General features: G+C 39.6%; 1 protein-coding gene across 1 annotated transcript in view; it reads right to left on the minus strand.

Annotated features, from left to right (window-relative positions):
* Positions 1-16,935, minus strand: part of CYBB (cytochrome b-245 beta chain) — a 42,113-nt gene extending 25,178 nt beyond the window's left edge. Inside the window, exons 1-4 of the mRNA XM_079122918.1 lie at positions 16,791-16,935; positions 13,778-13,873; positions 11,504-11,614; positions 839-923 (exon numbers count right to left, since the gene is read on the minus strand). Coding sequence (XP_078979044.1) covers positions 839-923; positions 11,504-11,614; positions 13,778-13,873; positions 16,791-16,835 — 337 coding nt within the window. The 5' untranslated portion in view covers positions 16,836-16,935. The remainder of the gene's footprint in view (positions 1-838; positions 924-11,503; positions 11,615-13,777; positions 13,874-16,790) is intronic.
* Positions 16,936-27,930: the final 10,995 nt, after the last annotated feature.

Here is a 27,930-nt window from a genome sequence, read left to right on the forward strand (position 1 = left end):
TAACTCAAAAAGCTCATATGACCTGGTAGGAGAAGAGGAACCCTGTCCAATGCTTGTAAACGAAGCCTCTTTTGCTCAGGTTAGGGATAAACTTAAGGGCACAGTAAAAGCCTGTTTTGTCAATATTGTGCATGTCTATTGTCTGGCACATGAATTATTTATTAAATGAATTAATGGAGATTGCATAAGGATCCTAGACACATCCTTTCTTGTACCACTACTATGCTGATGATCCCATACATTTACTACAAAAAATTGACAGGTATAGCCAGGCAATTTTGTAGGATGAATAAAAGCTGTTATATGTGGATTAACAGACTTTTTCTTTTTTTGGTACCAGGAATTGAACTCAAGGGTGCTCAAACTCTGAGCCACATTCCCAGGTCCCTCCTTTTTTTGAGACATGGTCTCACCAAGTTGCTTACAGCCTTGCTAAATTGCTGAGGCTGGTTTTCTACCTGTGATCCTCCTGCCTCAGTCTCCTTATTCTCTGTGATTATAGGCATGCACCAGCACTCTCAGGAACAAACATTTTTGAAACTAAAAATTATGTGAAAGGGTGAGGACACCAGGATCAACTTTTCCTATGGCATGTTTTCATTTTACAGGAAGATCCTAAGATGAAAAAGCTTTAAACCTAAAGGAATAAGTTCTAATAGCTGGATACCAGAAAGAGTCGTGAATACTTTTGAGCAGAACTTATTAAAACATACAGTATATCTGACCACAGCCTCATCAACCTGTAAAGGCTGGTCTCATATACGCAGGTATCCAAGAATAGAGGGAACTCTCTGGTTCCGATTTTTCTTCCCAATTTCAAATGTCTTAAGAAACTTACCAGAGTGAAGTGCTATCATCCAAGCCACCATTTTATGAAAGGTGAGGTTTCTGTCCAGTTGTCTTCGAATTCTTGTTGAGCAGCACTTTGGATTAAGGAGAAAAGAGTGGAATAGAAATTATTATCAAGAAGCCTTTGTAGGACAGGCATGGTGACACATGCTTGTAATACCAGTGGCTCTGGAGGCTGAGGCAGGAGGATCACAAGTTCAAAACTAGCCTCAGCAACTTAGTGAGGCCCTAATAAATTTAGTGAGACCCTATCTCTAAATAAAAAATAAATAAAATAAAAAAGGCTGGGGATGTAGCTCAGTGGTTAAGTGCCCCTGGGTTCAATCCTTGATACCAAAAAACAAAAAAAGAAGAAAAAGAAGAAGTCTTTGTATGCACCAGACATTTGAACTGCATCATCTCATTTAATTTTAACTACCACCCTATAAACTATATCTTTCTATTCATTTGATAGATGAGGAAACTAAGGCTCAGAGAGATATAATCATCTTCCCTATCAAGCAGCCAGTAATTGATGTGACTGGCTTAACTAATATGTTTCCTATTCTTATACCAGTGACACAGTCTCACCTGGAATCCATTGCTTAATTGTATAAAAATGTTAATTTGGATATAATACATTTCAAACCATATAGTTTCCAATTCTAATTAGTTTATATGATAAGCAGGGAATATAGAAGTTAATAAAAAGTGGGCCAGCCCTCACAAACCTGACAGTCTAGTAAGGACACAGACAAGTCAAAAGTTCTACAGCAAATGAATAGTTGAAAAACAACACTGGTTCTAGGACATCCACGGTATGGGAGGAGAAAAAGGGGTCCACCTACCCATGTTGGTCAGAGATATCACAAGGAACATCATTGACCTAATAATAATAGCAAAAAATAACAAGAACAGTTGGTCATGGTGGCGCACACCTGTAATCCCAGTGACTGGGAGGCTGAAGCAGGAGGATCACAAGTTGGAGGCCAGCCTTGGCAATTTAGCAAGATCCTGTCTCAGAATAAAAATTAAAAAAGGGTTGGGAATGTGGCTCAGTGGTTAAGCGCTCTGGGTTCCTCAGTACATGAAAAAAAAGTCTCATTAGGGAGATGTCAATATTATCCTACACAATAGATGAGGAAACAGGCATAGAGAGATTTCCTTGCCTTAGGTCACACAGCCAGTAAGTGGCAGAAATGAGATTTAAACTTGGGCCATCTGATAATAGAATTTATATCAATATACCAATATTTCATACCTCACATGGTTACCTTGACATTAAAAATAGCATTCTGGTCCATGATTTAGTTTATTTGTCCTACCTGCATCCTTGAGGATGTGAGTTTGAATCTGGATTCAGACCAATGCTCAAGGCAGAAGAAATGAAAACTTGGTTGATGGTTGAATTAGAGCTTTGCCTCCTGAAAATTGGCCAATTGCTTGTTCTGATTGCTTTGCTCCAGAATCTGAATGTGCTGCCACAGAGATGCAAAGAACTTTGAGAAGAAGAGAGTAGCTAGGTACAGTGGCACATGCCTGTAATCCCAGTGGCTTGCAGAGCTGAGGCAGGAGGATTGCAAGTTCAAAGCCAGCCACAGCAACTTTGTGTGGATCTGAGCAACTTAGTGAGACCTTGTCTCTAAATAAAAGAGGGCGGGGAATGTGGCTCGGTGGTTATGCACCCTTGGGTTCAATCCCCAGAACAACAACAAAAAAAAAAAAAGAGAGAGAGAGAGAAAGGGAGAGTAAAGCACCAAAGTATCTTAGATATTTTAAATATCTGGATCTAAATGTCATATTTGATTGAAATTAGGGAGTGTTGACTATTTGGCTTACTTATTTTTAATAAAATATTCTGATTTTATAGAAAAATAGAATTGCATAGAAAATTATGCTTCCTCTACTATGTCTCAGTGAGCCACACCCAGGGAGGGCAGGCTGCTTAAACCATGAGAGCTGATTCTTAGAACTGAAGAAGTACTGTGAAGGAAGACACCGAGGATTTCAGAAAAAGGAGAAAAAGAATTAGGCCTTATTAAGTGTCTTCTATTACCTCATTTGATGCAATGACATAAGTATTATTGTCTTTTTTTGTGGCACTGGGGATAGGACCCCGGACCTAGTACACACCAGGCAAGCACTCTACCACTGAGATACACCCTCAATCCCTTATTGCCCTATTTTTATAGATAAGAAAATTAAAATTAAAATCTCACTGTGGCTGGGATATAAGTCTATTTGTCTATAAAATAAAAGGTTAATGCCCTTTTCCATCAAATCAAATACAAGGATATAGTCACTATTGTTTTAATTGCCTAAAAACCTGAGACAAGAATTTAAATTTAAGTACTTTATCTGGAAGGTGGTCACAGTAAAAACAGTAGAAGTAAGACCTCAGGAGAAACCAATAAAGGATGTTTTATCATATCAGCTATCACTGTCCCATATGAGTGGGCTCAAACACACCAGGGAACTTGGGGGGACTATAAGCCTTGTCCCAGAGGTTTTTTGGTTTGGGGTTTGTTTGTTGTTTTTTGGTTTTTACCCAGGGAACTGGGAAACTTGGATGTTCATCCAACAAATTTCACCCATCATTGCCTGAGGGATGCTCTCAGGGATCAATTCCCTAGTATTTCAGACCTGCCCCAGGAGCTAAAGGAAAACCCCCAGGCAGAGAATGACTGGTGCTAGCAGAAGGCAGCTGCCCATCTATTGGAACTGCCAGTGCCTAGGGAAAATGGCGGAACACCAACCACATCAGCAGTGACTCAGTGTTCACGGTGGAACCAAGCAGTGACTCAAGCCCTCAGAAGAAGGGTTTCCTATCTGAAATAACTTATTTTCCATTTCTTCTGGTTAAAAAATGAAAACCCCGACCATCTTTGTTGTCTTGTATGGTTTCATAGTCTTTTGGCTTTTTTTTCAAGTGCCGAAAGTTGTTCTACTACTTTGTGTTCTTTGCACTTTTAAGGAAATGCCCTTTCCTGTTTCCCAACTGCCACATTCCTCCCTAGTTTCTAAGAGTCCTTGTACTATTGTGACTTTATATAATCTTTTCCCCATGAGTTTGGATAGAACCTTTGATTATGAAGAGAGATCACTCTCATGCTTTTATTATATTATATGGCAAAAGGGATTTTTGCAGATGTAACTAAAGTCCCAAGCTGACTTTAAGAGGAAGATTATCTGGGTGAGCCTCACCCAATCACACAAACTCTTTAAATCTGGGTCTAGAAGTCTGAGATAAAGGAAGTCAGGGACTTGAAGCCCAAGAAGGATTTGCTGTACTATTACTGGCTCGAAGATGGAAAGGGGCACAGGGCAGGGAATACAGGGGACTCTAAGATCCAAGAGTAGCCCTTGGATAACTGCCATTAAGGAAACAGGGATCTCAGACCTACCAACACAATGAATTGAATTCTGCCAACAAGAATAAGCTTGGAAGGGAATTTTTACCCAGGATTTTCAGATGAGAATTCAGTCCAGCAGCCACTTTGATTTCAGTCTTTGACACCTTGAGCAGAGAAGCCAGTCACAGGGTGTTGGACTTCTGAACGATAGAACTGTATGCTCATAAATGAGGGTTGTTTCAACCCACTGAACTTGTGATTTGTTACACAGCAAGAGATAACTAATGCAGTCCCTACTAGATTAGTGAAACCAGACTGGAATCCTGAGAATAAGAGAATGGGAATTAGTAGAGCTGCAAAGCAGTACTGAATTACATGTCACAGAAACCCTGTCAGGTCCTAGCCCTACCATTTAACCACATGACACTAAATGATGCACTCAGTCTCCAGTTTCCTCACCTGTATAATTATCACCAGTATAATTATATACTGTTGCATAGATTCATTGAGATGTATTTAATAAGCATTTGAGGTTATTTCGTATCATTATTTAACTTTTCAGCTAGTATGGCCTGGCTCCCCAGCTAGAGGGCAAGCTTCCTATATGAGAGCAGTATATCAGATACTTTCAAAACTCCCTTAGTAAGTATTTGGTTGCACAAATGAATTACATATTCACCACCCTAGAACAATAAGATTGTTTGTTCTAAGTCTGCAGAAAGCATTTACTCCCATATCTTCATTTGCCACATTATTTTCTACTACCCAACAAAGTTTCTTGAAAGTTTGTGGGGGAAGGGAGAGCTCACTGGCTCCTGTATGATAAATCTGAAGGAAAAGGAATATGGTTTTGTTATGGTCCCTACACTATGTCTGTATTCCTGTATTTATCATCATCATCAACATAGATGATCCAAAATGTGAAACAATATAGGTTGATGGCCCTTGACAGCCTTCCCAACAAACACAGAGAAAAATAAACTGAACAATAGAATAATGGAGAAGAGTAATGGAAATATAACATCCATTGCACAATATTCTTATCTTTTTTAATTAATGTATTTTTACATAAACACATGCCCAACATACTATCATCTCAACATATAATCCATATAAAATATTATCAATGAGATAGTATGCATTTTTTCACACTTTTTTAATTTTAGGTGGTACCAGGGATTGAACTCAGGGGCACTCAGCCACTGAGCCACATCCCCAACCCTATTTTGTATTTTATTTAGAGACAGGGTCTCATTGAGTTGCTTAGCACCGCTTTTGCTAAGGCTGGCCTTGAACTGGCAATCCTCCTGCCTCAGCCTCCTGAGCGGCTGGGATTACAGGCATGCACCACTGAGCCCAGCATGCTGTCTTTTTTAAATGATTCTTTTTAGTTATACATGACAGTAGAATCCATTTTGATGTAATTATACAAGCATGGAATATATCTTGTTCTAATTCAGACCCCAGGACCTCTCCTTCCCCTTCCCCACCCTTCTCTCTATTGATCTTTCTACCATTTACCCATAGTTATTTTTTATATTAATTTCTTGTGGATGTACACAATGGTGAAATTCACTGTGAAGCTAGTTAAAATAAAACAGATCTAATAGTCACCAGTGAGCCAGTGGAATGGGTTCCATCAGGGCACTAATTTTTAATTCCCCCCAGCTACCCACTTGGGTATGGTTAGGAATGACAAAGCAAACCCAAAGAGATCTGAGTCACTTCTGAACAGCACCAATCAACCAAGCTGCCATCACGTCCCACGACTTTGCCACTGAACCTCTTTGCTTTCTACCATTGGCTTCTAAAGGGAAGTTTCTCTGTTAGTGTTGCTGAGAGTCTTGCCCAATTTCAATGCACTATCGTTCTAATGCAAGGGAGATCATTGAGACACCTTGGCAGATTTCTATGCTCTATTGAAACTGGATTTAAAAAAAAATAAGAAGTGGAACTGAAAAGAAGTGTATGTTTAATGGGGTGTAACATGAGAGTCTGTAGCTCTATTTTTTGTATATTTGCTGTTGCCACATGTGCCATTAATGCATCTGAATTAGACATTTATATACAATGTGAGAGAAGTGGCAAACACCACCCTCACTTCTACAGAACTCAGGCAAAGTAGCCAACAGGAATGTCTGCACCTGGTAGCAGTAGCATATGCAATAAATATAAAGAACACCACTTTGTTTAAATAGCATTATTTATACTTTTGAAATCACATGTTTATTCACTATTTGCTCTATAAGACTTTAAACTCCTTAACCGTGTGGCCTATCCATCCTTGCTCTTTTTTTTTTTTTTAAACCAGGGATTGAACCCAGGAACGCTTAGCCACTGAGCCACATCCCCAGCCCTTTTTTGTATTTTATTTAGAGACAGGGTCTCACTGAGTTGCTTAGGGTCTCACTTTTGCTGAGGCTGGCTTTGAACTCACAATCCTCCTGCTTCAGCTCCAGAGCTGCTGGGATGACAGGTTTGCCCCACCACACCCAGCACCATTCTTACTCTTTATTATCATGTGTCCTCAGTGCTTAACACATAGATGGACCTTAACAAATAGTTATTGGCTGACAATTCATTGATTGACAGGCTTAGTCAGTTAGCATGCTTTTACTAGAATATATTCATTCTTTCTTTATTTTTTCAGTGCTGGGAATTGAACTCATACACACATGCTCTACCACAGAGTATGTCCTCAGCTAGAATGCCATGTTCCTTCTTACATATGCATTATTTGGCTTGTTTTTTGGCTAAGACATTTGTGAGACAGAAAGCATAAAGGACACACTAATGGAGGCCACAAGGCTAGAGATAGAGCCACCCTGAGATCTTCTGATTCACCCTGCAGACTATATAAGGTAACAGATAAGACCTCACCCTCTGACCTTCCTGTTTCTTTCTGATCTTAAGATTAGAACTGTCAACCAGGCCTCTTGGTAGAGCAACAATTCAGGAGGCTGAGGCAGGAGGATGGCAAGTTCGAGACTAGCCTCAACCACTTAGCAAGGTTCTGCTACAAAATCAGAAGGAAGAAGGGTTGTAAATATAGCTCAGTTGTAAAGTGCCCCTGGGTTCAATCCCCAGTGCCAAACACACAAACAACTTAAATTTACAACATCTTGGTCATTTCTAGTCTAGATTATTCTGAATGTTCATTTATATATACATTGCATTTCTAAAACCAAAATACAGCAACAGAGCAGTTTCAAGAAATTTAGGGGGCATAAAAAAAAGTGAATAGGTCAGGTTCAGAGGTGCATGCCTGTAATCCCAGTGACTCAGGAGGCTGAGACAGGAGGATCACAAGTTCAAGCCAACCTCAGCAAAAGCAAGGCCCTAAGCAACTCAGTGAGACCCTGTCTCTAAATAAAATACAAAATAGGACTGGGGATGTGGCTCAGTGGTTTAGTGCCACGGAGTTCAATCCTCAATACCCCTGTCCCCCCCAAAAAAAAGTGATCTGGGGGCACAGTGATCTGGGTTTGAATCCCAAAACTCCCATTTAATTTTGTTCCCACCTTACTCACTTGATGTGCAGATTTACTAAGTGAGTTTTGTGAAGCAGCAATCCCCAATACCAAAAAAAAAAAAAAGAAGTGGGGGGTAAGTATGTTGTGACTAATGTTGGAAATCACAATAGCTATTGAACCCAATGGTGCTTTATCACTGAGCCATAGCCTCAGACTTTTATATTTTTTAATTTTGAGACAGGGTCTCAATAAATTGCTTAGGGCCTCCCTAAATTGCTGAGGCTGGCCTCAAACTTGCAATCCTCCTGCCTCGGCCTCCTGAGTCACTGGGATTACAGGCATGAGCCAATGCACCTGGCTATCCTCACTTATTTTAATCCCAATTTGCAAAGTTTTGTGTGCAAAGTTTGCATAGCAGGTAAGGAATTGTGGAAGGAAGAACAGTCTCTAACAGAATGCTGCTTGATGCTATTTAAAAATATATATTCTTTTATATATTTAGATAAAGATCTTTCTAGTTACAGAGATGACCCTCCCTGAAATTTGAAGAGCAGCTGATTTCACTCCTGTTTTTAGAGTTCTTCACCAAGATCTTCACTGCCAAGCCACAAGAAGCCTAAAAGCTGCCATTACAACACGTGTTGTTCATGGGACATGGGAGCTCAACGGCAGTGCAACTTGGGGTTGTGGGGTAACCAGGATTTCTTAACTGGTCATCCTGGTGAAAACACTGCCTGTTTCTCAGATTTTACTTCCTCTAAATAGAAAGTATTTGAATGGGGGTAGGGAAAATGAAAAAGAATTTTGTCTCTGTAGAAACAAAAAGCTAACATCCATGGACTTGGTTTAGCAAATGCTCACTGGGTATCCACTCTATATCGAACATCTCAGGTGTTGGTAGGTGGCTCACCAGTCACCTTTCCAGCAGTGGAATTTCAACTCTGTGGTTTCTTAGGTTGAAGAGATGGTCTGAAAATCCTTGTAATCAATGACTAATACCAATTGTTATTGTTAATTTGGGGTTTTGTTTGGCAGTTTGCAAGACAGCATGGTGCAACATAGAGTTTATGACTTAAATGAAGGAACTTCTTCACAGTATTTTTCAGAGGAAAAAGTCATGACTCTTTCTGGAGTATCTTCAAATGTTTGCCAACATTCTTCCTTTCTTTTGATCTTTGCTGCTATTGTTCTACTGAAGCAAAGGTGAAGGTGTTAGAGCTGCTTTTGCCACTTATTTATCTATTTATTTATTAGCAATGCTGGGGATGGAACCCAGGGCCTCTCACATGCTAAGCCTGTGCTTTCCCTCTGAGCTGTATTCCCATTCCCCAACTCTTATTTTATTTTATTTTTTGGTACTAGGAATTGAAATCAGGGGTACCTAACCACTGAGCAACATCCCTATCCCTTTTTATTTTTTATTTTGAGACAGGGTCTCACTAGATTGCTTTTGGCCTCACTAAGTTGCTGAGGCTGGCTTTGAACTCACGATCTCCTGCCTCAGCCTCCCAAGCTGCTGCAATTACAGGTGGGCACCACTGCACCCAGCCCAGCTCTTATATTAAATTTAGACATGAGAGAGTTCAATTTTGGCAGTAGGTTTAAGATGATATAGCATTTTTAAAAAATTTCCCATTGAACTTTATTCTTCTTTATATACCCAGAACTTCAAATGATATGGCATTTTGTAAAGAGTTAGGTAAAAGAAATTGTAGCTTCTTAATCTGTCTTAATAAATTAAGTGTTGTATGTTCTTAAAGAAATTGTTTTTTCTTTGGATGAATGTGAATTTAACATAACTAGGGAAAACCCGGCAAAATTGAAGGCAAGTTATACTTGTTATTGACCATTTAGTTCACCTTCCTCCCTCCAAATATTCTGTGATTGCCAAAAGAAGCATTCACTCCTCAGCTGGACATTTAAAGTTCTGCTTTACCAGCAACATCCAGCTTTCCTCTCCAACCTTACCTCCAACACCTGCCCTATGTGATACTACATTCTAATAAAAGTAGCTCGCTTGCTACTGTCCTTCATAAATGATCTCAATTTAAAGAGTAGTGTTTTAAAGCTTGTTAATATAAAGCACAGACATTTTGTTCAAAGGACAAACCAAGGCTACTAGTCACTAATGGGCAGTGGAATGAGTCCCACCAAGGCACTGATCCCAAATTTTTCCCAACTACCTTCTTTGTTATGGTCAGGAATAGCAAATAATCCAAAGCAAAACCACAATTCCTGCTGATACTGGATTGACAAGAATAAGATTTCCTCGCCATTTTCTGCTCTTTTGCTCATGCCATTTTCTCCATGGAGAATGTTTTCATCTCTCATTTACATATTCTAAGTGTTTATTTATCCTCATATGCCCGTTTCTAATGTGACCTTCACTCAGAAGTCTTTCTTCATTCCTTGGCCCACCTGATAGAATTTCTCTGTCTTTTGATCCCCCTTAGGTCTTTTATTTGGAGGGGGATATCAAGGATTGAACCCAGGGGTGCTTAACCACTGAGCCACATCCCCTGCCCTTTCTTTTTTATTTTTAATTTTGAGATAGGGCCTCGCTAAACAGCTGGGACTTTGAACTCACAATCCTCCTGCCTCGGCCTCCAGAATCACTGAGACTACAGGCAGCGTCACAGTGCCTGGCCCCCATAGATATTTTTGCTTGATTTGGTTTGGTATTGGAGATTGAACCCAGGGTGCTCTACCACTGACACATATCCCCAGCCCTTTATACCTTTCATTTTGAGACAGGGTCTCCCTAAATTGCTGAGGGCCTAAGTTGCTGAGACTGACCTTGAAATTGTGATTCTCCTGCCTCAGTCTCCTGAGTCACTGGGATTACAGGCATGTGCCACTGCACCAGACTCCCCATAATTCTTTATTTATAACCAATCATATTATGCTTTGTATCATACTTTTTGAATATATATACAGATGGTAAATTCATTGATTCTTACCCGTAAGAAATTTTATCAGTTACAAATATTCTTCCCACTGAAAAAAAAATTTTTTCCCTTTAATGTAGTACATTTAGAGGTCATGAAAGTGTTGACATGAAGGTGAAAGGAGCCCTGACCTTTAGAAAGATCCGTACTCCCCAGTTCCATCATTTCATGGAATCAATGATTCTTAGTCACATGTTATTGTAATGTGACTCTGCCCATTGACTCCTCTGCTTGGGATTTTACACATAAAATATATTTTCTCTGACTTAAGTTTTTGAAAGTACACTGAAAGATTATTTCCCAAATATCATATGACAGTCTCATAAAGCCCTATTTATATACACATACATTTATATGTGTATATATGCATATATTATATGTATGTGTGTGCATGTGCACATACACACATGTGCTTACTTTACTGCTGTTGTTGAAATACAGTTTGGTTGGTTGATTTTTTTAAAATTTCTTTTCAGTGTGAAAATGGTTGCTCCAGGGAGTTCCATCCACAAACAGTACAGGAAAACAAAACAAATCAAAAAACAAAAAAGTAGCCGAGTGCAGTAGCGCTTGCCTTTAATCTCAGTGGCTCAGGAGGCTGAGGCAGGAGGATCGCAAGTTCAAAGCCAGCCTCAGCAACAGTGAGGCAGTAAGCAACTCAGTGAAACCCTGTCTCTAAATAAAATACCCAATAGGGCTAGGGATGTGGCTAAGTGGTTGAGTGCCCCTGAGTTTAATCCCCAGTACCTGCCCCCACACAAAAAAATGAACATAGATTGGCTCATGAATATTCTGTGGAAGCTGGAAGCCTCACGGACCAGTGGTTTTCTCTTCCTAAGAAAGGGCATTTTGCATGATGGTTTTGAAAATTTGAGGAGCTCAGTAAGATGTTTGCTCTTACCGCACTGGAACCCCGGAGGAAGGAGAGCAGATTTCTGCAGACAGGCAGCAGGATCAGCATGCAGTTGAAATTCAGGCAGGCTGCAGGGGCCCTGGCCAAGGCCAAAGCTGACTGGAAGAGGCAGAATAGGGAGCAGAGTGACTCCTATGAGCACAGAACGCCCTACCCCACTTCCCAGGATTCCCAGTATGAGGTCACACCAGACATTCCAAGAGATCTGGAAAGGAAGGTCCTTCAGACCAGAGGATTTTCTTTTAGGGCCTGCAGGGACCCCTTATTTTAATGTGAAACTAGCCCTTTACTCAACCCAACATTTTATTATGAAAAAGAATAAAGAGAAGTGTAGTGGAAGAAATTTACTTTGCACCTTTTACATTTTATGAAGCTTTTTTTTTTTTTTTTTGGTATCGGGGATTGAACCCAGGGGTGCTTAACCACTGAGCAACAATCCCCAACCCTTTTTATTTTTTATTTTGAGACAGGGCCTTGCTAAATTACCTAGGGACTTGCTAAATTGCTGAGACTGGCTTGGCTTTAACTTGCCATCCCAAGCCTCTGGGATTATAGGTGTGCCTGCGCCACCGCACCTGACCACAATGCTTTCTTTAACGCATATCTATCTTTCCATTCCTCTCTCCCCCTTCATCAACTTTTGTTTTTTCTTGGTACATTTCAAAGTACATAGCAAACATCGGTTCATTTCTACCTAAATACTTAAGCATGTATATCATTAACTAGAGTTCAGTATCAAAGCTGGATCTTTTTTACATATTTATTTGTTTATTTATTGGTACTGGGGATTGAATCCAGGGGAACTTAACCACTGGGCCACATCCCCAGTCGTTTTTATATTTTATTTTAAGACAGGGTCACACTGAATTGCTTAGGGCCTCGCTAAATTGTTGAGACTGGTTTGAACATGCCATCCTCCTGCTTCAGCCTCCCTGGGATTACAGGTGTATGCAACCACACCAGGTATAAAACTGGACCTTTTAAAGATTTTAAACAGGGTTTTTCAGCACTTAGACTTCAACAGTAACTGAAGTTGTGATGACATGATGTTTTGGCATTAAAATTATTAGCTTTGTAATGTTTAAAGAAGTTACACACCGGGCACAGTGGCACAGGTCCATAATCCCAACTACCTGGGAGGTTGAGCAGAAGGATCACAAGTTTTAGGCCAGCCTAGGCAATTTAGTGAGAATCTGTTTCAAAAATAAATAAATAACCAGGCGTGGTGGCGCATGCCTATAATCCCCACAGATCTGGGAAACTGAGGCAGGAGGATCATGAATTCAAAGCCAGCCTCAGCAATTTAGGCCCTAAGTAATTCAGTCAGACCCTGTCTCGAGATAAAAAAAATAAAAAGTGGCTCAGTGGTTAAGCAACCCTGGGTTCAATCTCCAGTATAAATAAATAAATAAATAAATAACTGGGGATGTTGCTCAGTGGTAAAGTGCCCCTAGCTTTAATCCCCAGTACCCCCACCAAAAGAAAAAAAGAAGTTTCATATTTTGGAGGGAGAAATCATCAATGTGAATAAGTTTACAACAATTATAATAATGCAGCAAATTGTGTTTCATAAGTATTTATACATGTGATTTATAATATACCAAATAATAATTAATCAATTCACAGTTTCAGCATTATATAACAAATGGTATGTTCCCAGAGCAGGAACAATTATAATTGTTTTTGTTTTTGATGAAGAAGACTGACAGTTCAAGGAAACTGAGCTTTCCATAGGACCCAAGGAAACTCAAGGGCCTCACTCTGCTGGCTTACTGCACAGATGGGGCACTAAAGCAAGTTCCTCAAAGTTTTCAGGTGTAGAGAGAGGTTGATTTCCTGAAAGTCACTTCATAGCATGTCACCAGGAGCAGGGCTCTCTATACACAAAAGTGGTAGGAAACAGATGACTTGGAAAATATGGAAAATCCCACTTGTCCTACATGTGTCACCCCTAGATGGATGGCTTCAACCTGGCCTCCCCTTCCAGAGTCAGTATTAGATTTCTCCCTTAAGCTAAACAATGTACCATGGTTCTTGGGAGGGGGAGGATACCACTGGGACCCTCTGCCACATCCTCATTTGTCACGCTGACAGTCATTAAGAAACTCTTGCCCAAGAAGTTCCAAGGCAGGGAGTGAGGCGGATGGTGTTGCCTGGATTGGTCCAAATTTATTTTTTTTAATATTAAAGGAAATAAAAATAAGAATGTCTGACTAGAAATGTGAGCCGGTCAATATTGCACATGACAGATATCATACTTACCCCAAGAAGTTTTCGAGTGTAATAATACTTTTCTTCACCATGATAAATCCTGTAGTACCAGACAAAGAGGAAGACGTTCATCCCCAGCCACACCAGCTGCACAAACAGAAAAAGTCATGTGAATTTCTCCTGTCTCAATAGGTAGATTCCCCAAAAGATCAGAGTCAGATGAAGGTCAGGACTTCCCCAAGTCCAGCCTTTGACAAAGGTGGGTCACAAAGCCAGGGAAAACCAGCTTAGAGCCTACAAGAGCGTCACTACACTTTTCTGTAATTAACCTTTGCACACTGCATTGTTCCCCATGATTGCTTTACTACTTGGACAGTATGCCAAATTATCCATCTGTCCTCCCCTCCTTTTTTCCACCTCTTTTCTTCTTTTTTTTTTTTTTTTTTTTTTTGGTAGGGGGGAGACAAGGGATTGAACCCAGGGGTGCTTAACCACTGAGTTACATCTCCAATCCTTTTTTGTATTTTATTTAGAGACAGGGTCTCACTGAGTTGCTTAGGGCCTTGCTAAGTTGCTGAGGCTGGCCTTGAATTTGTGATCCTCCTGCCTCAGCCTCCCAAGCCACTGGGATTACAGGCGTGTGCCATTGCACCTGGCCCATCTCTTTTCTTCTTAAGCTTAGGTAGATAGCAGGGGTTGACTGGCAAAATGAGAATAGAAGGAAATATGTTACTATTGCCATCCCCCTACCAGTAGGACATTGTGTTCTGCTCTCACAGGTGCCAGTCACTTCTCTGCACCACACAGCATCCTACTCCAGCTAGTGGGAATCTCATCAGCTAATATGCCAAGATTTCTATTCTACTCAATAAGTTTTACTTAACTTTCGAAGGAAGAGATAGAGACCATGAGTGAGGGGTAAGAGACATGAGATTTAAAAGCAAAGGAAGCATTCTAGATTATGACCTCTTTTTTCATCCCAAATATTGACTTTATCAATTGGTGACACTACCCAGTCATGTACTTTCAGCTCTATCATGATATTTTCTTAACTATTAAATTAGTAGTTATTAACCAGGTGGCACATGCCTGTAATCCCAGTGACTCGGGAGGCTGAGAAGGGAGGACCTCAAGTTCAAGGCCAGTCTGGGCATTAGTAAGTCCCTGTCTCAAAGTTAAAAAAAAATAAAATAAAAAGGCTGGGGATGTGACTCTGTGGTAGAGCACCCTGGGTTCAGTCACCCATAACAAAAAATAAATTAATTTAATTTTTTTAAAAAAAGGACTGGGGAGATAGCTCAGTGGTAGAACACCCCTGGGTTCAATTCCCTATCAAAGAAAAAAATTACTATTTATTCTTAATATTAACTACTAAATGTCCATAGATGCTTGAGAACAACTTTGCTTTACAAAGAAGAAGGTGCTAAAGCAACTTCTCCATTTCCTCACTTTGTCATTTTTCCTAACTTCAGCTTTCTAAACAGTGTCTTCACTTTCAAGTACATGAGCACATAATTTCAAAGGAGTTCACTTCTTGGGGAAAATTACAGAGAGAGCTGAAAGTACAATTTCAACTTGTTTTCTATAGGAGTACTCACTCTGCTCTTAAAATGGTGATAAGAAGTCAAGTTTATAGTTTCAAATCTGTAGAGTTCTATACTGCATTAAAATGTTGGTTTGGCATAAAATATGATTTCTAAGGCCGTCTTTCTATGTCACAACATGAAAATTGGAGTAATGATATAACTGAGATTTCTCTCACGACCTATGCATTTTTATTATCAACTCTTAGTCTTGGAACCAACCTTAATGTTTATCAGTACCCTCACCACTTTAAGCTGTCTTAGGTTTCATAATATTTCCTCTTATATGTTCCAAAACTCTTTCAAGCATTGAGTTCTGAGTTGCAAAAGATAATTTTTTTTTTTTTTTTTTGGTACCAGGGATTGAACCCAGGGGCGCTTCACCACTGAAGCCACATCCCCAGTCCTTTTTATTTTTTATTTTGAGGCAGGGTCTTGCTAAGTTGCTTAGGGCCTTGCTAAGTTGCTGAGGCTGGCTTTGAATTTGTGATCCTCCTTCCTCAGCCTCCCAAACTGCTAGGATTATAGGCATGCACTGCTGCACCCTACCAAGGATTTATTTTTTGCAGCTGTCTACCAGTCTTTATCCACAAGTTAAACACACACACACACACACACACACACACACACACACACACACAAGTGCTACAAAATATAGTTTTAATAGCAAATATTTGTTGCTTTATTTGATTTGTGCCTCTAACTTCTTTGTATCTCTAAAACTCAGACTCCATAAATTCTGTGATAAATTCTTACAGAAGTTCCATTCATAAGTATTCCTTTTTTAACATCCTGCTTCTATCAGCTATTCAAAAAGGAAATTGAGAAATCACATTTCTTTCTACCCAATTCGTCCATTACTGCTTTGCTGAGACTACCACCTAAGATCATAGTTATATTCTTTATTAAAAAAAAAAAGAAAAACATCAATATCTACTTGGAAATCAGTCATAACTCTACTTACAAAAAATTGTTTCTCCAAAGAGTTTATACAGATTTATATATATATAATTTTATATGTATACACACTCAAGTTTAGACCACAGGAAAAAAAAAAGAAGGTGCTTGTTTTTAAAAAGAAATTTGAGAACTTTTTTCCTAGTGTCATTACTGAAGGAAGGGCCAATTTCTCTTACATAAGCCAGTCTTCTATTTGGAAAATAGTACAAAGTTTCCACTGGTCATTTTTAGGTAGTTGAAACACAGAAAGTAGGGACATTTACCTCTGAGTAATGAATAAACCCTAAGAATGAAGGATCATTAGCATGAAATATCTTTTACCCTCTCTGAAATGCTGGCAAACAGTACACCTAAAACCTCAGAAATAAACTAGGAGAAATGAGCACCCAGATACATTCTTTCTACTAAGGAATTTGGAAAATGAACTTAGTACTATTAAGGATAGATTTTGTTCTAGTTTAGCTTCCAAGAGAATGCAAACATGTCAGAGACTGCATAATTGATCTCTTGTTGGTACTTACAATGACAAAGATGGAGAGCCCCTCGTTGACCGCCCAGTTCCCCATGGTGGCAGAGGTTCCGGTTCAGTATGTGGTGTCTGCCTTTTTTCTATACTGTGCTGCTTCTTCCCAGGAGGAAATGAAAACAGCAGGCTTGGGGCAATATGTTTCCTTTTCTACTATCAGCAATTAGCTAATCATTGGTCAACTGAAAAGCCTGTTTCCATAACAAATTTAAATCTTTAAACCACAAAAAGTACAGAAGAAAGGGCCATAATGATCCAGTCACAACTGAGCATATGAGAAAACGAAACCAATTTCTACAGCTGAGAGACAAATAATGCAATTCATAGGATGTGTTTTACAGCATAAACTCACATTTACTGACCAGTTATCTGCTGGCCGTTTTCAAGTCACTCAGCTAACCATTTCTTGGTGCTGGGCAAAACACATTCAGCAAGTATGATTTTTTTTTTCCTGTACTGGTGATGGAACCCAGAGATACTCTACCACTGAGTTACATTCCCAGCCCCTTTTCTTAAACTTCTGAGATAGGGTCTCACTAAGTCACTGAGGCTGGCCTCAAACTTGCCATCCTCCTGCCTCAGCTTCTTGAGTTGCTGGAATTACACGTGTGTATCACTGCACTGGACATGCTTTTTTTTTTTTAGCTCACTGTTATATTTTTACAAGTGTTGCAACACTCAAAAACACAAATTTTTTTGCCAGCATGTCTAGAGGGGTTAGAAAAAAGTAGAATCTATAGAATCAGATGTCTAAAAATAGGAAAAAGGAAAAAAAAAAAGAACATTTAAAAATTTCTCATTTGGATAGGTCCTGAGTTGAAATCACACTCATCTGTGAAAAGAAATGTTGAGGTTAGAAAGGTGTAATACAGATCCTCACCTTAGATTTCACTGGTGAAAATTTCCAGGCTCTGTATGATGAACAGAATGCATGCCATTTAGTTGGCTAATTCTGGCACATATCATACTTGGCTTGTAAAAATTTTAAGAATAGCTCTTAAACCCAAACCTCCTGGTTCTCTGAAACTGTCTTAATCTGATCCCCAATACTTTTTTAAACAAATTAACATTTTCCCTGCAAGATCACATATTTAAGTATTTGTTGACTGTGGATAGATACAGGGAAACCAAGTATGGACGTGAATTAGCAGTTTGTGATACAGCCATGAATCTGAGTGGCTGTATAAGCTGTATCAAAGTCTCTTGTAAGCTCTGCTGTGACTGGGCTCTGGGGGTGACCATTCGGGCAACATCAACCTGAGGAGGGTGTGAACACCAGCTGCTCCTGGATGGTTTCAACCGCTGCTCATTGGCCTGTAGCTCTTCTACCAAACCAGCTAGTTTTTCCATCAGAGCAACTTGCTGATCAGGTTTCACCTGTTTGAAGGTGGATGCCTCTTAAGAACTGAAAACTGAACTCACAAAGCAGTCTCTGAGAGTCATCTTCTAACACTTCTCCAGCTCCTTTCGAGAAGGTGAAAAGGGCTTTCTGTGGTGGGGTGAGGTCTGAGACAGAGACCTGATGCAGCAACAGAACTTCTACTGACCCACCGACTGAGGAGGAGGATGAAGAGGTTGCCATTTCCTCTAGTAGAATTCTCACTTCACTCAGTGGCTTTAGCACTTTCCCCTTCAGCCCAGAAAGGCTGGGTCCATACAGCTTGATAGGCTCTTATAGGGCATTTACAGCCTCATCAAAAAGTAACAGTAATGATGCTCGATATTTATAACTTTGTGGGGGAGGAAGTAGGGATTGAATCCAGGGGTGCTCTACCATGGAGCTACATTCCCAGCCCCCCCCCCTTTTTTTTGAAAGGTCTTTTTAAATTAATTGCCAAGGCTGGCCTCAAATTTGCAAACCTCCTCTCTCAGTCTCCCAAATTGGTGGGATTACAGATTCGTGCTATAGGACCAGGCTGGTGTCTCATATTTATAGAATGTGCTAGTTTTCTATTACACACACACACACACACACACACACTTACATGTGTCTGTGATTTGAAACATGCATATAAATGTATTTGTACATACACACAGACACACATGCACACACATGTACATCAATTCATTTGATTCTCACAACTCAATCCATATAAAATAGGTTCTATCATTATGACTGCATTTACACATGAGAAAACCAAGAGCAGTTAAGTTACTTGGCCAGGGTTGTCACATAACCAGTAAATAGTGGAAGTTGGGATTTGAAACCTAAACAATGTGACTTCAAAGTCTGTACTTTTAACCATAATACCAGAAAAAAAATATCCTGACTGTGCCAAACCCACCCTAAATCACTCCACACACAAACACAGGAAATGAAAATATAACAAAATGCCAAAATGTTCAGTGGCAATCATGTATCCAGGCAAATATGGCATCCTCTGTGCTAAGTGTATGAACAGTCAGAACAAAAGTATGTCAGATATGGTAGATGCCAAAGCTACATATAACAACCCACTCACAGCTGCTACCCAGTCTTTAAGACAGGAAAGAGACCGGAGGGTAGGATGGCACTGGCACACGCCTATAATCCCAGTGATTTGGGAGGCTGTGGCAGGAGGATCAAAAGTTTGAGGCCAACCTCAGTAGTTTAGATAGACCCTCTGTCAAAAATTAAAAATAAGAAGGACTGGAGAGGGGCGTAGCTCGGTAGTAAAGTGCCCCTGGGTTCAAACTCTAGTACCAAAAAAAAAAAAAAAAAAAAAAAAAAAAAGTAGGATGGTAACCTCCACTACAAGATCAAATTTAACTAATTGCACAAACTAATTAGCACATACAACTAATAGGGGGATTTTAAAAAGAAATTGGAGGCTTGGAGGGAATAAAAGAAGAATAAAAGAAAAGATGTATGAATCTGTTGGTTGCTGTCTACAAACCACTTGGGCCAGCCTCTGGAATTGACAAAAAGCAAAGTAGTATTGTTTTTCACTTTGTAATGTTCAGAAAAAGGCACTCAACTCTGACCTTCTCCCTTGCTTTCGGAGCATGGATAAACCATATAAAGGGAAGTTGTCCTGGTTCCATTCCCAAAGAGATGAATTCAAAGAAATACAGTGTAAACATGTGCCAGTTATTTGCTTCTTTGCTCTGATCTATTCCTGACCTTTCCTTGCCTTGCTGTGTTTCAGAGAGAATTATATTTGACAGCTTCATTGGCCCTCTGACTTCTGGAATGTTTAACTAAACTGGAGGAAAGGGAGCATAGGAGAAGCCAGAGTGTTTCATCTCATAGCTTCTGTTTCAGGTGGCATGCACCAAGTGGCTGCATTTCCACTGAACTTCCAGTTACCACCAGTCAGTCCCTCCCTCTGTGCCAAGAGCTCCTGCTAGCCAATAACCACTCTAGTTCTGGATTTTACTGAGGTCCTGGTGGCTGAGCTGGAGTTCCACCACCTCCTCCCAGTTCCCCTCTACCCCTGAGGGTGGTAACCATTTCCTGTTTTTTTATTTTTATGTTGCCTCTACACGCCCTGTTGGAATTCTCCATTTTTCCATCATACATGCAACCATTTCCTGGCATGAAATTCCCTCTGTTGAAATATGGTGGTTTCTGTTCTTATAACAGACTATGAAACAAAAAAGTGATTTGGATGTGTATTCATTTTCTCATGTAATTCAAGAATTGAGGCATAGATGCCTAAAGAGCAACAAAACCTCTTAAAAACCTGTTCTCCATCCTGCTCTTTCACTGTTTTCAAACTCTTCTATGGGGATGACTGCCATTCCATCCAACTCTTTGAAACTCAACGAAGTCTTCTCTTTTGTACCTCTTCTCGCTTTTCTGTGCCCCTACCTAATGGCTCATCTTCCTTTGTCCTATCTAAATCTTCATATTTTCCCCACAGTTTTTCATTTACCTTCTGAAGCTTCTACTGCCTGGGGAAGACAATGAGAAGAAGACCCTGACTACTTATGTTCTGAAAACGATAATAAGGCACTTGGAAAGTAGGAGAAATAAAACTTTATTTTAAGCCAGCAGGCCCGGAGGAGATCAACATTCCAAAATTCTAAGCCCTGATGCACAGTTTCTCACAATATTTATTGGTTATGTGACATCATTTAGCTCCTTCCTATCATTAGGGCTTTTTCTTTTTTTTTTTTTTTTTTTAAATTCCTAATTCATGCAGCTGAAGGCCTGAGCAGGGTCTCTAACATAAAGCATGCTCACAGAACAGATAAGAAGAAACACCTCTTTTCACAGACATCTATTACATTTCAGGAGGGAGTAGTCAGACTTTTAGGGCAGTTATTGACAATGCAAAAGGTAGGGACCCATAGTTAATTAGGTTTCCTGGAGAAAGACTGAGAGAGGGAAAGGGAACTGACCCTTTCCCCAGGCACTCAACTCTTACCATAATGTTTTTGTAATTTCATTTCACACCCAGGACTGGTTTTGCCATCACACTTACACTAGGAAATAGTGTCCCCTGTTATATATATAAACCTATTTCTTCAGCTCAGGAGGCTGAGGCAGGGGGATCTCAAGTTCAAAGCCAGCCTCAGCAACTTAGAGAGACCCTAAGCAACTCAGTGAGACCCTGTCTCTAAATAAAACACAAAACAGGATTGGAGATGTGACTCAATGGTTAAACGCCCCTGGGCTCAATGCCCAGTACAAAAAAGAAATAGATAAACCAATATCTTAAACATTTTCCCACTCCCTTTCCCTCCCTCTGCAATTTCAGAAGAAAATTTAAAAGAGAAAGGTTCTTTTCCATGGGTAATCAACCTTTCCCTCCTATTGCTTTTTTTCTTTCTTGAAAGTCATCACAGGGCTGTGAGCAGTGATTTCCTGAGAGCCTTAAGAAGCTCAATCAGTTTCACAGCTGGAAGAAGAGAGATAGGTTACAATGAAGAGAAAAATCCTTCTTTGGAAAGTAACTTTCCTTTTGAGAACACTATGTAAGAAAAATGTAGTGTGCACTGCTCTCAGGATGGCAGGAAAGAAGGTTTATAAAGGAGCAACAGGATGGGTTGACTGGCATTGACTAGACAAGGAGATGAAGAAACTTGAACTTCTTTGCAGTAGCTAAGGCTTACCTTCTCCCAGTTACTTTGGCTTCCATTGTCTCCTAAACTGATAGTGTTAAGCTAGACAGTGGTGAACATAAGATACACACACCAAGCTGTGTGCAGTGGTGCACACCTGTAATCCCTGTGACTCAGGAGGCTGAGGCAGGAGGATTGTAAGTTCAAGGCCAGTCTCAGCAATTTAGCGAAACCCTAAGCAACTTAGTGAGACTGTCTCAAAATAAAAAGTGAAAAGAGGTTTGGGATGGCACAGTGGTAAAATGCCTCTGGGTTCCATCCCCAGTATCAGAAAAAGATAACTGTTAACATAAACAGAATCAGCATACTTAAGGAAGGAAAAGGCATGAGGATATTTGGAGACAAATACAATGGCAGTTTGAATTCTTAAGTCCCATCTGCCTGAGACACTTGTTCATCTCATTTATTCTTACAGATCAGGTTTCCTGAGAAGCAGACTCTGAGATGACATTAGTGTGCTGGAGTTCTAGTAGGGAATGTTCTTGGGGAGGTAAAGACCTGTAGAAAGGAAGTAAAATAAGAAAGTAAGAGTTAGCTGAAAGAAAAATTGAATTATCATGTGGTCACACTAAGACCTTGGCAATCCTGGAGGGAAACCTGAAGCTAGGATTACCCTGAGTGAACTTGGGAAATATGGTTTTCTTCACGGAGACAATCCCTATAGATGTGAACAGTAGGGAAATCCTTCATCTCTGAAGTTGAACCTGGTGGCCATGCTTTGGTATTTAACCCAGTTACTTAAGACAGAATTCCCAATACTTACCATTTCCTACATTTTTTAAAAAAAAAATTTTTTGTAGTTGTGTGGAATGACTTTACTTTGTTTGTTTATTTTTAATTGGTGCTAAGGATCAAACCCAGCGCCTCACACATGCAAGGCAAGTGCTCTACTACTGAGCTACAGCCCCAGTCCACCACCTCCTACTTTTAAAAAAACGGTTTGAACTGGATTTCTACTGCTAATTTGAAGGAGTGTTCTTGCTAATGCATACTCTTATGAAACCCACTTTTATTCCATAACCAGAGTCTCAAAGGTTAATGAAAATCCAACAATATTGCTGGAATGGGATCCAGATATTTGGTCTCCTGTTTGAAAGAGAAAATAACAAGGCAAAAAAGGATATATTCAGGGAGGAAGGGAAATTTACTGACTTCAGCAAGTAAAGATAGGAAAAACATGGTTTTAATTGGCATTTCACTTAATAAAAAGTGAAAATATCTCAAGACAGTTATGCTGGTGCACACCTGTAATCACAGTGACTCTGGAGGCTGAGGTAGGAGGATCAAAAGTTCAAGGTCAGCCTTAGCAACTTCAAGAGGTCCTGTCTCAAAACAAACAACAACAACAAAATAAAGGGCCAGGGATGGGGATATAGCTCATTAGTAAAACACTCTTGGGTTCAATCCCCAATACCCCCCCAAAAAAAGAAAGTGAAAATGTCTAGAGATGAAGTTTTTATTTTTAGTTCTTAATGTTAAATATGATTTGCATATATTAATTCATCAGACTGAGGAAGAAAATGGGGAAATAGTGCTAAACATTGATTTGAATTTAAGACTTTTCAGTATGTCTCCTGTGGTAAATTGGCTTACTTCCTTTTTTTTTCTTGAAAACATCTATTTTTATAGCCTTAACTTAGTAACAACAGCTAACATTTATAAAGCATTTTATCCATGTCTTATATGCTTTTCCCATTTATTTTTCACAACAACTCTATAAGGTATATAAAACCATTACATTCTTTTATAGTAAGTAAATGCTAATCCCTGAAAGATGTGTAGGTATTAATTCTTAGAACCTGTGTATGTCACCTTCAGTGGTTACAGAGGCTTTGCAGATGTGATTAAGTTAAGGAACTTGAGATGGGGAGATTATCATGAATTCTCTATATGGGCACAATATAACTAGAAGGTTCCTTTTAGAGGGGGGGCAGAAGGCCCAGCATCAGAGAAAGAGAACATGAGAATGGAAACAGAAGCCATGAGAAATAGAAGATGCTGTGCTGCTGACGTTAAAGAGGGAGGAAGGGACCAGGGGCCAAGGAATGGAGTTGTAGAATCTGTAAAAGACAAGGAAAGGTATTCTCCTCTAGAGTCACCAAAAGGCTTGCAGATCTGCTGACACCTTGATTTTTGTTTAGTGGAACCGATTTTAGTCCTGTGATCTCCAGAAATGGAAGAGAATCAGCTTGTGTTGTTTTAAGTGAGTGGGTTGTAGTGATTTGTTACAGTAGCTGTAGGAAGTTAATACACCATTATACAGATGAGAGATACAATCCAGGGAGATAGAGTAACTTGCCTAGGGTTGCATGAGTACTTGATGCCAACACTGTGATTTGAGTCTCAGTCTGAGGTGTCCCTGTGTGAACTTCAACTGCTCTCCGAAGTCCCCTGGCTTGGACTCTGCCATATTGGTTCTCAGTTTGCAATACGTAATATAAGTCTTCTCCCTAAGCTGATCACAACAGCCCTTGGTTTCCAGTATCCTGGGAGCCCAGATGTTGCTACAGTAACCACATGTCTGCAGATGCCTGCTCAGTCCAAGAAGCCTGAAGATACCTCTTGAACAACAGGTGTTAGGTTCCTAACAACCAGTTTCTGTGTATTTCAGCTGGACCTGACAGAGGAAGAAAGTTCTGTCTCTGTGTCTCTTACATCACCTTGTCCCAGGATGTACCTGAGCTCTCACAGCCCGTCAGGCAGGAGGCAAAGGCTTATCCTTGTGAAGATGTTAACTAGTAACTTAGGTATTATCCAGGTAAGAGCTTCAACTTTCAGCTTTCTTAGGAATGCTGGTACTTTATTAGGAGTCTCTAAGAAAAAGGTTTATGCATATCATTTATCCCTGAGGTCTAACACCCTTGAAACTTCCAGCACGTAATGTCTGGCTGCTCCACATAATGGAGTCTGACTGGCTGCTCTTGAGAAACTGAAGATGCTTCAAGCAAACACATATGTTCACATGCAAAAATATCTGTTAGCATATGTACCCATAGCACTATTGTCAAAATTAGAAAATATAACATGGTTACAATATTATCATCTAATCTAGAGATCACATTCAGACTGCCAATTTTTTTTCATTCTGATTCAGAATCCAATCTAAAGATCATACATGGAATCCAGTTGTCATGTATCTGTGGCCTCCTTTAACCGGGCCCAGTTCTTTGTTTTCTTTCATAACATGGATACATCTGAAGAATTTAGAGTGGTTATTTTGCAGTATGTTTCTCATTTGAGATGAGTCTGATATTTGTTCATGATTAGATTCATGTTATGCATTTTTGACACATTCTAGAAATGGTATTAGTCATTTTCATTGCATCATATCAGAAGGCACATGAGACTGGTTGTCACATTACTGTTGATAGTCTTTCTCTTAGGTAATACACACTGAAGTGTTTAAAAATAAATGTGGGCAACTGATTCTCAAATGAAAGAAATAATATGGAGAAAGACTGCTAATGTAAATCTGATAAAATGTTAATAGCTAATAAATCTGGATCAAGAGTACACTGAGTATTTTTTTAGTATCCTTGTATCTAAATCTTCTGTATGTTGGAAGTTATTTTTAAATAAAACTCGTTTTTAAATCTGACATATCAGAAGCTATCTCCAGTGTGAGCACATTACTCTAGGAATTGGGGAGACGATTAGTTTGGGGATGATGTTGCTCTTTTGTTAGGGAAAACATTTTGATGGGCTTTTGGTAATTAAAAGGTTTGGTAATTTCTTGGTGTTTAGAAGGGGTTCTCACAGAGATGAGAACCAGAATAAGACAGACTGTCTGGCCCAAGAGAAGATATCGTCAATAAAGGGTTTTCCTGTTCATGTGATGATATTAGAGATCAGGGATACACAATCAAGATTTCCCTTTCCTATATTATAATTCCTTTGTGTTTGTGTGTTTTCAGTAAAGCTAATTAACAAGCATAACAGCACCATCCCTGAATGAATGATCATCATGCAGGAAGGCAGAAGTTGGCCATAGGGTAAAGTATTGCACAGGGGACTGAGGCAGCAGGAAAGAGTGATAATGAGCAGGCAAAGGTGACCTAGAGAAATACCAGGAGACAATCAGGAGGATAGCAGCAGTCTGAAAAACCTTGGAAATATTTGGGAAAGACACTGGACTTTATGCATTCTCTGGGCTTTGAACTGTAGTGATTTGTATGTTAAAGGGAGAAAAACTGCAGAACACCAGAGAACTTGATTATATCCAGGAAACCAGAGTTCATTTGCCACATATTGATCACATGCAGTAAAAGTTAAAAGGTATCAGCCAGGCACAGTGGTACACATCTGCAATATCAGCAACTCAAGAGGCTGAGGAAAGAGGATCCCAAGTTCAAGGCCAAACTCAACAACTTGGTGAGGCTCTAAGCAACTTAGCAAGACTCTGACTCAAAATTTAAAAAATAAAACATAAAAAGGGTTGAGGATTTAGCTCAATGCAAAAGTGCTCCTGGGTTCAATCCCCAGTACCAAAAACAAACAAACAAAAAAGTTTCAGTGGTTTATTCAGGTTCAAAGGAGGATTAGTGTGTCCATTTTTTACTCCAACTATTCTTAGAGTAACAATTTAGCAAGGCAAAGTTAGCCACTGCAGATGAAGTAGATAAGAATAAGAATTTTCCTATCTGCATGTTTTCCACTATTATTTATGGTATATGTGTAAAAGCAAAAATTAAACCAGATAATGAATATTTTATTTAAATGCATTGAGATTATTAATTTGTGGTTCTCCATGAGATTTATAGTGTTGCTTTCTGAGATCAAGTAAGCAATTAAAGAATTCCAAGACAATTAGTAGGACTTCAAATGAACCACAAAGTTTTACTTTCTCACAGATATGAGAAGACATCTGCACACACTCAACTTAAAACCAGAGGCATGAAGTGTGAATATTACTGTCAGTTCCAGGAAGTGAGGAAATTCAGACTCAAACCAGACTTTTCTATAATTCAGAGACCACTCATTTTCCTTGCTAAATTTCTCAGGACTCAAAATTTAAAAATTGTGAACAAAGCAAACATTTTGGTGGAAATGAAAACATATTTTATTATTTATTTATTTTGGCACTAGGGAATGAATCCACCAATGAGCCACATCCCCAGTCCTTTTTATATTTTATTTTGAGATAGAGTCTTGCTAAGTTGCTTAGAGCCTCACTAAGTTGCTGAGGCTGACTTTGAACTTGTGATCCTCTTGCCTCAGTTACCCAAGCCACTGGGATAACAGGTATGTGCCTCCACACCAAACTGAAAACATTTTTAAAAATTGATGATTATAATGACATTTAAGATTTGTTTACTTTTGAAATCTAAGTATCTATCTTATACATACATAACTGAACATATATCAGTCCTGTCAGTGTGATTCAATTTTCAAAGTACTGATTGGACTTAAAAATGAAACATGCCCAGTCTGGCATGGCAGTTCACACCCGTCATCCCCAGCAAGTAGGGATACTGAGGCAGGAAGATGGCAAGTCCAAGGTCATCCTCGGCAACGTAGGAAGACCCTCTGCAACGTAGAGAGACCCTGTACCAAAATAAAAAATAAAACAATAAAAAGGACTGGGGATGTAGCTCAATAGTAAAGCTCCTTTGGGTTCAATCCCCAGTACCAAAAAGAAAAGAAGGAAGTATGGAAAGAAGAAAGGAAGGAAGGAAGGAAGGAAGGAAGGAAGGAAGGAAGGAAGGAAGGAAGGAAGGAAGGAAGGAATTATCAAAAATGGCAAAGTGAGCTGGGCATGGTGGTGCACTCCTATAATCCCAGTGGCTTAGAAGGCCTAGGCAGGAGGATCCTGAGTTCCAAGCCAGCCTCAACAACTCAGTGAGATCCTGTCTCAAAATTTAAAAAATTAAAAAAGGCTGGGGATGCAGCTCAGTGGTTAAGCACCCCTGGATTCAATCTCTCGTATAATAATAATAATGTCAAGGATGATGTCAGCAAATATGGTAGTATAATAAAATGAATTGTGTCCCCCTCTATTCATATGTTGAAGCCCTAACCCTCTATCTCTATGTGACTATATTTGGAGATAGGACCTTCAGGAAGTAATTAAAGTTAACTGAGATCAT

Source organism: Sciurus vulgaris, assembly GCF_902686455.1.
Source record: "Sciurus vulgaris genome assembly, chromosome: X".
NCBI lineage: Eukaryota > Metazoa > Chordata > Mammalia > Rodentia > Sciuridae > Sciurus > Sciurus vulgaris.